Source organism: Aythya ferina (assembly GCF_964211825.1).
Source record: "Aythya ferina genome assembly, chromosome: 1".
NCBI classification, from domain to species: Eukaryota; Metazoa; Chordata; class Aves; order Anseriformes; family Anatidae; genus Aythya; species Aythya ferina.
Window position 1 is genome coordinate 70222491 of NC_140296.1, and position 13033 is coordinate 70235523.

Below are 13033 nucleotides of genomic sequence, written 5' to 3' on the forward strand. Positions count from 1 at the left end.
CTGAACAGTTATAATTTTGATTACCCTTATAGGTGACAACCTTCACAGCTTTCACTAATTTTCTGTTTCACGCTAATCTAATCCAGATTTGCCTCATTAAACAGAGCCACTTATATTCATGTCTTAAGGGTGTACAACTCTTGAATATCTTTTAATATTGTTTATGAGTAAAAATAAACAAGCCCTGGATAATCAAATTTGCAATCAATAAAGAGATAAAGAATTAAAGCCATGTAAACTGTTACCAATCCTTAAAATAACCAGAATCCTCAGCTCATAAGCAGTAAGGAGAAAAGGCCTGCGTGAACTCATTGAACATAGTTATATGTCACAGACTTCAATTATACAATATTTATTTACTTACTTATTTTAATTTTACCTGTTTGGAAACATGTTGAATTGGACATTTCTGTCCAATTGCCTGATGTGAAATTTACAGGGAAAACACTGAAGGTGAATCACAGTTTTGAGTTAATTTTTCCAAAGGCTTCATTGACCTAACCATTCAATTCAACATCTTGAATCATGTGAACTTTGTCCTACTTTACTACTACTAGTGTTCTGCCAGCTGTAAAGCTGCTGTAACTATTACTTTATTCAGTGCTCATTGTTTTCTTTCTTCTATGACAGTAAAAGTTAATATTTTCCTGGGCACACAAATCCCAGGTTACACTTTTTTTTCTCTCTCTAATTTTTAGATACTGACATTTAAATTGTCTGCTCAATTTCACAGCTTCTCCACATATGGCACCACTAGGGACCAAATGTTGAAAAATAGTTCCATAGGAATATCAAAATAAAAGTATATTATTCAACTTTATACTTCAGAGGTGAGCAGAACAATGTAATATTATTCAAAACTAAATGTCCCTCCATTAAGTTATTTTAGAATGTTCAGTGCTTAAAATTCAGATTCCAACTTTACACAAATTGACTTTCAGTTGGAGCTTAGCTGTTACACTTTGCTACGGTTCAAGTGCCTTGCTTAAAAAGAGTTCACAACTCCTGCTCATTGCCCTTATTTGTTTTAGGTGTATTAACTGCAATTGTGCTGCAGATATTAATATATATATAGGTAATAAGGGTACCAGTATAACTTTCTTTAGTGTCACACAGAGTGTCTGATTGATTATCTGATTCATCACTATAAATCAATTATATCAGAGACAGAGATATTATTTTCCTTTTGCACCACTCAACACTGCTGCAAGCAGCACGTTATTTATTTTCCAGAAAAAAAAGAAAAAAAAAAAGAAAAAAAAAAAGGTGTGTTGTCTGGAAAGTGCCTGCAGTGAGAGTGGAAGGAGGAGAGGAGAAAGAGAAGGAGAGGCCAGTATTATCTTCTACGCTTAGAGTTTCAAAGCTTGCTATAGCTTCCTTTTCTTGTTATGTCTGATAGCCCAAATGCTACCTTCTAACTGAATATACCTCTTCTGCTGACAGCTGTGTAGAGTCTGTATTCTCATATTGCAGTGACTCAGTAATACAAAATAATGAGTTTAAATATTCTATATTATTCTAAAAATAGAAATGGTCAAGGCTTCTTGATATGTAAAATTTAAAGGTATAATACTGCTAAACACCACACAGATCTTTAAAACTGAGACACTTCCTGAATTTCCTCATGTCTTGCCTGCCTTTTAAAATCAAGAGCAGTAGCAGCCTTTTCCTTTTGAAAGATCCCATATTACTTTCATTGATTCCCTATGGTCCTAGTTTTTATTTGGATTATAAATTGTATAACAAGCGACAAAAAAATTAACCAAGTCAGAGGTGTCTCACCCACAGACATAGAACTGAACCTCAGGATTTCACATCCTCAAAAGACTCCATTGACCTTTAGAAACAACCGAAACTTGCAATATCAGCATCCTGGCTAAATTCAAGCTTAGGTAAATATATTCTCTCAACAGATTATTTTTTCCTACAGTTTCAATTACATTCCATTGTATACAACAATTAATTTTGTAGTAGTACTCCTACTAGCAGTTGGTGAGTACTCAACTAGTAGTTGCTGAGTAGTACGCCTCAACTGCTATGTTTTCACTTTGGATTTTGGCATACTTTTTGAACATTTCAAATTGAAAAGCCTTAAACAAATGTGATCTGTTGCAACTATAAATGAACTTCAAAAGGATCTACAGAGGTGCTATTTTCATAATATTAATTAAGAATTATATATTTTAATGTTTTATTGAAGGCTTTTACTTTTCCCTCATATTGCAAAGAAGCAGGGTTGATTTAGTAATATAAACAATATTTCTAGATTTATAGCTTCACCGTGCCTGAAGCTTTACAGCTAGTTTAGGATTTTACTGAGCAGAATCAGTGCGAATAATAAATGAGTAAGTCTCCACTGTGCATGGTCCAATCTGCATCAGGCATGTAAAGAGGCTTGCCAAGAGACAGAACAGCTACAGTATTGAACCACCAAGAGAAATCCAACTTTTTTAGTTGCAGTGTGGGTTTCAGTCTTTTAATAGCTGTAATTGTCCTGTGGATAATGGATATTAGTCACACCTGGGTTTTGACCCTGTAAGGTTAGAAGAAAAATGCTCTTTTCGCCTCCTTTCTCAAAGTACAACCAAGCTTGCAAGAACAATACAGCTGTATGCATCCTAGAGCTTGCCTCTGTCAGCAGAATTATGACAAAGACAACTTTCAGGTGTTGTCCTCCAGGAAAATACACTGAGAAGAAAAATAGCACAATACTATAAGCCACAGAAAATGCTCCCTTTAGACTACTGGAGTACTTACTGTAGCAGATATATACTTTTCTTACACTAGCAACAGAGAACTCAAATGCTTTCAAGTGACTTTCAAGTATGATTTCAGTCAACTTTTAACTCAAGCTTTTTTTTTCTTCTTTTTGCAAACGTACGTTTTATGAATCAAGAAAAAAAAAAAAAAAAAAAGAGAGAGAGAGAGATAAAAAGACAAATAAATGCCAGCTGTACAAATGTCAAATGTACAAAATCCTTTCAAGCAATGTCTTAGCTATAACCTCTTCAGCTCACTAAAGAATCTAGTCCTACACAATTGAACAGTCTTAACAGGTGCATTTCTGACTGTGCACTTACTCAAATTGAATTGAATCCATATTTCTTGTTATTTTACAACTTATAAATCAATAAAATCTACACGATTAAAGCTCCTCCTGTTCTGAAATTGCTGGAACTAGCAATCTTCATTTATGCTCCAAAATTTCAGAGCAGCATTCTCTACACACTGTTGGAAGGCCTATGTACATCTCAGTCTCAAGAGATACCATAATTTCATCATGTACTAGAATAGGAAGCATTAATGAATAAAGCTTTATTCAATGTCATCTCCTGAAAAAGAAATATGAATATATTTGTCAGAACACCAGAACACCGCAGAAAATGACTGAAGCTATTTCCTTGTTTGTTTCCTTCAGTTTATTTTAAACTTATTGTTGTCTTTCCCTCATAGTCAAAGCACAATTGAAATACTGGCAGATAATACATTAAAAAAAAAAAAAGTAAGCAATACAATTTTTCAATCTATTGCATAGACATCCTGACCATTAATGACCAGACAGACATGAGCTAATAGGGCTATTCAGCGTTCAGAAAAATTGACAAACCAGGAGGCCCTGAGGCCAGAATTCATTTGACTTATCTTTGGATATCCCTCTGAGCTCCTGAATTTCTGTACGTTAAGGGCTCCTACATACTCTGCAGAGAATGTCTCACATTTTCAGTGGATGAGTAAACATCTGCCTCTTGGAAATGCCAGTCTCCCCAGCACAAAACAAGGAGCCCAGGGCAGCAAGACTCCTAATTTACAACCTCATATAAATTCTTAAAGATAATTGTGTTATCTTTAATATCTTAGAGATAATCTAGCTCTAAATTTCCAGAACTAGATCTCCTGGCAATTTACTATGTTTACTTTTTAACTGCATAAGATTAACCTGACCTGACCAAGAAAATTTCTGCCAGAATGGAGCTGCAAATTCTGTGGAAGACCGAAAGGTTTCAAAATTGTGGTCACCTCACCAGGAACTGCCAATGGCCACCAGTCTTGTTGGCTTTCTTTATTAAGAGACAGGATTTTTTCATTCCTTCTCACTTCCAGATACACATTTTACAGAACAAGGATCATCTGTGCTATTTTCAGTTACTCCTTATCTCTGAACCCAATGCCATGAAAGACAGAAATTTAATAGCAGCAGCTTTCTTTTGGGAGACACTGGTGAAGATGACAACAATATGGTAGTTATACTGGCAAAGGTCTCTCTGTCTTGCTTGAGATTGATTCAATCCTTTCATTTCCAGGACAACAGCTAAAGCAATGAAAGAAAATTACAGTCTTTTCTCATCCCATCATCTTCCAAAACAGTAGGTGGCTGTGCAGTTTGTGACAGTAGAAAAATTGTACCCACTGGAAATTTTCCAGGACAACATGTTGCACAGTGTTTCCAACATGAGCACAAATGATAATGTTCCCTTCATGGTCACGTAAGCATACGGCAGTGTTTACCCTGAACCCAAGAAACACCATCCAATTACAAGTACAGAAGCTGTGTATTATGTAGTAAACAACAACCTCTGAAATCTATGCCTTTAATGTATTATTTAATCAGGCACTTTTACAAAATGTCTTGTTTGTCAAACTCCTTTGGTTGCATAAGGAACAATAAGATAAAATCTTTTGCCTTAGGCATCAGACAATAATGATATAATTTTCAGTTTCCTATTACAAAATGAGATTAGATCCTGAGGATTCTTTCATATCACTTCGGTGCTGATAAGCCTTTATTTTGGAAATAATTTTAAAGGCCATATGAATTTTTTGTTTTGGTATGTGTTTGTTGTTGTTGTTGTTGTGGTGGTTGGTTGGTTGGCTGGTTGGTTGGGTTTTGTTTGGTTGGTTTGGGTTTTGTTTGCTTTTAAAAAGCTCCTTCTCTTCCACTTTTTGAGGGTTTATGAGATTTTTCAAAGTAAAATATTTTCTTAAGAATAAGCTGCCATCCATTAGCTTCTGGTTTTGAAAAGGGAAAGTCAGGACTATATTAACCTTCAGACTAACATTCTCATGAGACCTTTGCCAGTATAAGTCATAATTCACTCAGCTTTATCCTAATAGAGTACTATTTGGAGTATTTAAGCTTTCACAAACAATGATAATGCTCTAACTTTTTATCAGAGTACTTATATGTAGTCTATTTTAATACGTGAGAACTTCCTATGTACATGTATCTCTACTACCTTGAATTCAAACAATTCTTATGGTACTGCTTATATTGTTATTGTTGTTTCATATGGCATAGACACAGAAGTCTGTGTTAAAATCCCAGCAGCCCTTCAAAAATCAAATTAAAGGTATTTGGGTTAATACAATAACTGATACTTTAGGAATATCAACTGATGTTTCTAAAGATGAAAGATAATACAGTAAAGGCTCCAAGGCTGGTGAAGTGCTTCCCACTCAGAATATGTCAGTGTAATCAGGCCAACTTTACATACCTTATGCTTTTTTTTTTTTTTTTTTTTAAATATCTGAAAGTTTAATGAAATCAGTATCTTTGATGATTAGCAAATTGAGAAGAAAGATGATATTTTATGGCAAACATCTATATAAAGACATGCTGATTATTCAAATCACTGGTTTTAAAGAGGAACAGATTTGCCGATTAAAGTCACAATATAATGAGTAATGATGAGTACAAAAAGACATTCCTAAAATGAATAACTCTTGTTTGGTATAAATTGTCCTGTCTTTGCAACACGCTCTTAAAATTCAATCTGTAAATTACATCATTATAATCTTTGTTAGGTATTAAGGTCACTTGTACTAGCAATCACTTAGCTAAATAAACAAACCAGAACTTGTATTAAACACAAAACTGGTTTTGGTTTTAATCTCCATAAAGTAAAGGAAACTATTTGGAGGATTTCAGAGGTAGGAAGGGGTGGATTCATTGCAGAATACTATCCATTTTAATGTTATTTAACCTAACTGTCTAAATATTTATGGATCAGAACACAGACCAATACAATGTAATTAGCATTAAATCTCTCACTAGTTAAAAACAATGCTAACTCTACTTCTCATTAAAAGCTTATACATTTCAATTGTACTTAGTACACTTGCTGTTTGCGTCAAAACACTTTCATAAGCTATTAGTAGAACATAGAGTAATCCAGTATAAACATTAACTTAAAAACTACCGGATTGCTATTCTTCTTTGTTGTTATAACAAATAGAGTGGAAATCTTGGACCTACTGTGGAAACATGATAGATTTTTAACTAAAAATAAATAAATAAATGAAGTCATGAAGCCATCTGCTTGTTTTATGGTAGTGTACTGACAAATACAAGAAATCCCAAGTTAACACCAATATGGGTATTAGAAGAATGGCTATTAGCTTTCTTTATTTGAGGTAAATTTCCCAAATATTTCAGTGACATCTTCCACAGAGTAAGGAGTGCTAAATAGGCCAGCAAATGGATAATCAACCCAGTTCTGTAAGCAAGCCAGAAAACCTCCCAGTGACTTCAATAGACCCTGAATCGAGCCTTCAGATCTCAGCTATTATACATTTTATGTACCTTTTCAATGAACAATGATGGGCCTCTGCTCTGGAAGCTAAACGTATCTTTGTATTTTCTCTCTCAAAAGGTCAGAACCCCAGAAACACCATCTGGACTGCTGCTTTGTGTGTTTGTACTTTATGCAGATACCATCTTCAAACACAGACTGCAAAAATCCTATTGTAGTTTATGCAGCAGACAGTGGCTGGGATCCTTATCCAGGAGTCCTTTGAAGTCAAAAGGAGCTGCACGAGGCCCTCTCTATGTTTTGCATAACAAAATCATTGGACGTATTTGAACTAGTTAATACATATCATAATTTCAAAGTTATTGCCTCATGTTAGCTTTCTTGCATAGGCTCTTACCTCCAAGGCATGCACCCATGGCCAACGAGAAGATTAATGGCTTCATAGGCAAGTTAACATCAGGATCCTTACTCAGGTTGAGAAGCACAGGAATCTATGGTTAAAGAAAAGGAGAGAGTGAAATTCAGGAGACATTACCCAACCATCAGTACGTTATAAATAAAATCAATTTAAGTCAAAAACTGAAAACACAAGCAAGTCTAAAGTATAACTGCTTTTCAATGAGCATCTTTGCCTAATATTCTTGTTTTCTGCTCAGTTTTTCCCACTAATTGTGCTGGTCCTGCAGTTCAAGAGAAGTTACTGGCAATGTCAAGCCAACCCTGGCACTGGTTGACTGCTTACAAAACCAGAGATCCCTTAAGGTTGTGATTGCCTCCCATTGAGCCTTCTATTTCAACTGGGAACTGTCAGTGACTATAAGCAATTCCCCTTCCACTTCCCATAACCTGAAGGACAGATCTCTCTCTTCTTCCTGGAAACAGCTGTGAGAGATGTCCAGACCTCGACCTGGTTGTATACCATGCATCAATAACTAAAATATTCCTGAGTTCTTTTTATAATTAAATGTGTCTGATCTGTTAGGGAGACACTGAGAAAGAAGATCAATGCAGCTGGCTTCTGAATTCACAAGTAGAGCTGAATTATTCTGCTTTTTAGTCTAATATTACATTTACCAGAAAACGTATATTTGTTCTCCTGGGAAATATTTGCAAATTTTTATTAATTTCATTTAATATTTTTAGCAAATAAAATAAATTATTTAAAAAAACACACACAACTTGTAAGTCAAATGAGGTTTGTAAGGAAACATAAAAGATTTCATTAGGCAACTGGTGTAGAGCCAAAAAGTACAGCAGACAAGCTTTCTAGTAACACCAAATCTTAGTCAGTAGCAACCTTCAAAGCTACGCAACTTGAGTTTTGATTGGGGAAAACTGTTTATACTTCCACTTTATTGTATAACTGCTTCTTTTGAAAGAAAGGCATGATTAATACCTGTAGAGAAAGAGTTATTAGCAAGGTGAGAGTTGATAATGCTATTGATCTGCTTTTAACATGTCTGTGGGACCAAAGGACAGAGAAAGAATAAGCAAACATGGAACACTAAGAAACCAAGAGGCAAGGGATGTACGTAAATAACTGTAATTTGCCTAAAGCTGAATGCTTTCTCAGAATTCGGGATCTTCAGTAGTGATTAGAGTTATGACTTTTAATCCTCTGATTTGTCATTTGGACGTATTTCAAAGGTCCCCCTCAAGGGCTGTGATCTCAGAGATGGACCAGCCACTTCCTGAAAAATGTTCTCAATTTGATGACTGAATAATGCTCCCCTTTACTGACTGGATCAATATATCGGCTTTATGAAGAATTACAATCCTTTCTTTCTCCCTCTCTCCTGCCATTGGTGCTAATCATTCCTCTTAAATCCTCTAATTGGTTAACATAGATAAGGTAATGTTTAAGTAATTATTCCTGAACTGTACATTGCCTGAAGATGGGTACTTCTATTTCAGGCCTAAAGAAGAGTCAGCATGCCCAGTATCTTGTCTGTTGTTTTTGCTGGATTTTTTTTGTTTGTTTGTTTTTGTTGTTGATATTCTTTTTTTTTTTCACAAGACAGTAATAAAAAAAATCATTTCCCCCCATAAACTTTGTTTCTCTCAAACCACTGCTGCCAGAACATGATACGCAATTCAAACCACAATTATATTTATGTTTCAACATAAAATGAAATAAATTTAAACAAAAATACTGAAATCCCAGAATAAGCCATCTTGCTCAATCTAGATAAAGCATTTCTTCCTGCTGTGTAATTTTGTAAGAACCAAAGCCAATTATTAGCTTCTTTGGAATTATTTGCAAGTATCCTGTTATACTACATTAACTCTCTTGTTGTAGGACACAACCCTGAACCATGCAGGACTTTTTAAAACACTTTTTAAACCAGATGACCTTGTGCCATCCACTGCCCTGCAGACATGGTGGAGGTGCATTAAGATGACAATCCTATTTTCTTGCTTTTGAGGTCAATCCTAAAACTGTTGCTAGCAGGATCCTAAGTGCAGACCGAGTAATGCTATTTTCATACCTCACTGATGAGAACTGTGTGGAAAGCAGAGCCCTGTGGCCCTCCAGGGGCTCTTCCCTATATAAAGCACTGTGAAGGATGTGAGAAGCAAGAAGTGGAATGTAGATACCAGGCAGAAAGTCATTCAGGTAACTCTCCACTTAGTATTTGCAGCTAGACATGCACAAGACTCCCATCAGAAAGTTTGGTTCTCTCTGTTTACTGAAGGAGCTCCGCTCTGTGAGCTCTAAGTGATTCATAAATCCCTACTGGTTGAAGACACTGAAACTATTTAGAAGAAAGTCTCTAATCAAAGGTTTGAAATTCATGGTTTGAAATTCACTCTATCTTCTTTAAAACACAAAGATGCATTGCAATGCATAAAGAGAAAGTGAAATTTTTAAACCCAAGAAAATATTTCAGGAGTGCAAATACAAACTTGACCCCTCTGGTTTTATTGGTATCTCCTTGACATAATATTGCTTCCCTTCCACTTGATTTAAAAAAAAAAAAAAATCTTAATAAAAATTAATTATCTATGTTAAAATTATCATCAGTGATGTCATGCTTCTAAGTACATTAACTGGCAGCAGGCTAGATCAATGATCTCTGCTCCCATAAATGTCTGCTTTTTCAGCAAGAGACAAGTACTGAAACATGCCTTAGGAATATATATTTATGTACAGTTAAATTTGGGTGTTTCCCTTATTTAAAGGAATTCATGTCTACCAACGTATAGCAGTTATGGTTATAAAGAGAATGGAAGATCTATAGATCTCCATCATATGCTTGAATTTAGATCTAGCATGCATGTAACCTCTGTAAAGAAGAGATATTTCTAACAAGGAATGCCACCTCATAAGTTTCAGTTTTAAATAATCAGATGAAAAATGAATGCAAAACATTCAGTTAATTTTCTAGTGATTCAGATAAAAATATTTAGTTATCCATAGAGTGCACCAAGTTTTTGCAAACATTATGGAATATTCTGGCAACTACACGTCACAAAGGCTCCAAAAGTCACTAGCATCATTTTTTTGTTATATAAAAGTAAGTATAATACAAATAGTGTTCTAATTTCCATCTTCAGAACATTCATGACCCAAAAGCAATGAAGAATTAGGAAATTTGATCACCAGCAAGAGCTTTTAAATAGATATTGCAAAGCAATTAAAGCCAATAACATCTCTTAGTGCTTGAGCAATTACCTTTTAAACAGATAAGGGTCATAAACAGGCTGTTACAAAGGGAACCTCTGCTTCCCATAAAATCACCTTAGATATATATTTTTTTCATATTCATTCATGCAATTACATATTGGGCAACACTTTTGCACTACAAATACCTCAAACTTCAGCTTTATTTACTGTTATATTTACCCAAGTGACAAAAAAAATGCAGACTATGAAAGAGTTAGAAAAAAATACACAACATATACAACAGCATCAAAAGCAAACCATGCTAGGATAGTTTGCAAGCTGGAACATAGCTTGCTGCAATACATATTGTACAAATACATTTGCCGATTAATTTAAATGGAATGCAGCCTTTTTCATAGTTTTTCTAAGTGCTGCCCCTAAAAAGATAAAAAAAAAAAATAAAGCTTAAAAAACTCATGTTTTCATTATTATTCCATCTTTAGATTACATAAACAGCATCTTTATCAATATTGGAATGAAAATTGTAATGTCTTTTCAGGAAGATAGCATTAATTTCTTATAGCCTTTATTTCAACAGTCTTAGCAAGAGAAATCTTAGCAAAAAAAGTCTGGAAAATTTGATATTGAACCACATTTCACCCTACATTACTGCTTGATTGGCAGAATTTAAATAAAATGAGTGACATAGCTCAAGACAGCAGAGCCAAATCACCCCCCTTACCCATTCTATATGACTCACTATCTCATCTCACTATCTATATGACTTCAGCCTGAAGAAGAGAAGACTGAGGGGAGACCTCATCGTGGTCTACATCTTCCTCACAAGGTGGGGCAGGTGTTGATCTCCTCTCTCTGGTGATCAGTGATAGGACCTGAGAAAAAGGCTTGAAGCTGAGAAAGAGGTGGTTCAGGCTTTGTCTTAGGAAAAGGTTCTTCACTGAGAGGATGGCTGAGCACTGGAACAAGTTCCCCAGGGCAATGGTCACAGCACTGAGCCTGCTGTGTTCAAGTGTTTGGACAATGCTCTCAGACACATGGTCTGATTTCTTGGGTGGTACTTTTGGGACCCAGGAGTTGGACTTGTGGATCTCTTCCAACTTGGGATATTCTGTGATTCTATGATTCTGTGTCTCCGAGTACTAAAACATCAAAACATAACTATAAGAAATAATAAGCGTACCTGGAAAAAGGAGGGTGTCCTCAAAGACTTGATATAGAGAGGTACTAGTCATTAATCTCTATTGTATACAGGACATTAAATTTGTTATAGAGAGAGAATAAAAGCTGATGCACAAACAACACAACTATTTAATGATGTTGGCACATTTGTCTATATAGTTATCCTAGTCAAAATCAACCCTTGTGAACAAAATTTTTTTTTACTGTATACATTTTGGAAATACATAGTGTGTGTTACAAACATTAAAAGACCAAAAATGCAAATGTATATATATTCTAATATTTCATCCTCATTTTAATCTTGAATAGTTCTGAAAGCTTTTAAAAAATGAGTTGGGCTTTATTACTCTTATACAATTGCCCACCTTCCCTAGAAAATATACCATGTATTAACAATTAATAATATTAGGAATATATTGAATCCAAATATATAATTCTGCAGGACAGCATATTTCTTCTCATTCCTCTCTGCTCTTCATCATCCTGAAAATTTAAGCAAGATTTAAGCAACCACAAATAGAGGAAGCTTAATTTTTACTTTAAATTAATGCTTTGGAAAATAGAAAACTGGAAGATTTTAGACTAGAATTATATATGTAAATTACTACCAAGCTAAATTTTATAAAATACTGTAATTTTTCTCAATAGAGTCCTTGCATTTATATTGTAGTAGGCAATCCCTTTTTTTGAAAGAGAATATTGGGGGTCAGAATTGAATGTCTCAATTCTGTTTTTCAGAGGGGATCTATTCAACCCCTCACAAGGCTTTTTCCTTCCAGTTTTCCTGGGATGAAAGTGGAACAGAGGGCCTCCAGCATTTTGCTTTCACATTTATTTTGATACATAAACTTTGGAAGCAAATGTGTGACCAAACAGTTAACATTTTCACACCTTGCTGCCACAGACTCTTTTCCATGACTCCTAATTACCAAAGAGCAAGTTGAATCAAGACCTTTATTCTATCAACCTATTTTTATGACAAAGCTTGCTCATGAGCGTGACATTTAACTAGTCAAGATCAAGAAGTAAGAGCTCTTTTGAACCTTTGAAGACTCTCTTCTGAAATACAAGCAGAGATGATGATTTAGCTTAACTAGCTGAACCCTAGATATGTAGAGAGGAAACCGAAGAGGAGAGACAGTGCTGCTCTGTCAGTGAGAGATGCCTCTTGGGGTGGAAGAAGATTCATAAGCAACAGCAGGGTAAGCCCCCTCTGCTTTCCAAAAATATTTGTAAAAGTAATCACGCATCCCCATCATGCAAGCAGGGTAACTTAGCCGCTCATTCATGTTTTTCCCATATTTATGCAGCACAAGAGAAGTCATCAGGTCATATTGCCCATCTTGTCTATTTGTGCAACATGACAGTAAAGCAGCAATTTACATCTTTATTTTAGGAATTCATTGCTGTTCTACAATATGGGGTTTCACAGCACACACTTTGCTAAGAACCGCATGTGGTAAAGATATTTTCTATGAAAACTGCAGAGAATGTACATTAATAGAATAAAAGCTATTTCTAGTTTCCCAAACTGTTGATGATTGGTCTGTCTCTGCAGACTGTGAGGGTACAGTCTTACACATTAATTGAACATTGAAATGAAGAACATAGAAAACTCCAGTAGGGCAGAAGGGAAAGAAGATCCAAAAATAAAAGTGGCACTAAGAACATGAGTTACTGATGAAATATTCAGTAG

General features: G+C 35.1%; 1 protein-coding gene across 7 annotated transcripts in view; it reads right to left on the minus strand.

Annotated features, from left to right (window-relative positions):
- Positions 1 to 13033, minus strand: part of OCA2 (OCA2 melanosomal transmembrane protein) — a 220655-nt gene that overhangs the window by 40995 nt on the left and 166627 nt on the right. For all 7 annotated transcript variants that reach the window (XM_084528709.1, XM_084528712.1, XM_084528711.1 and 4 more), the window contains one exon: positions 6928 to 7021. In XM_084528709.1, the coding sequence (XP_084384835.1) occupies positions 6928 to 7021 (94 nt within the window). The remainder of the gene's footprint in view (positions 1 to 6927; positions 7022 to 13033) is intronic.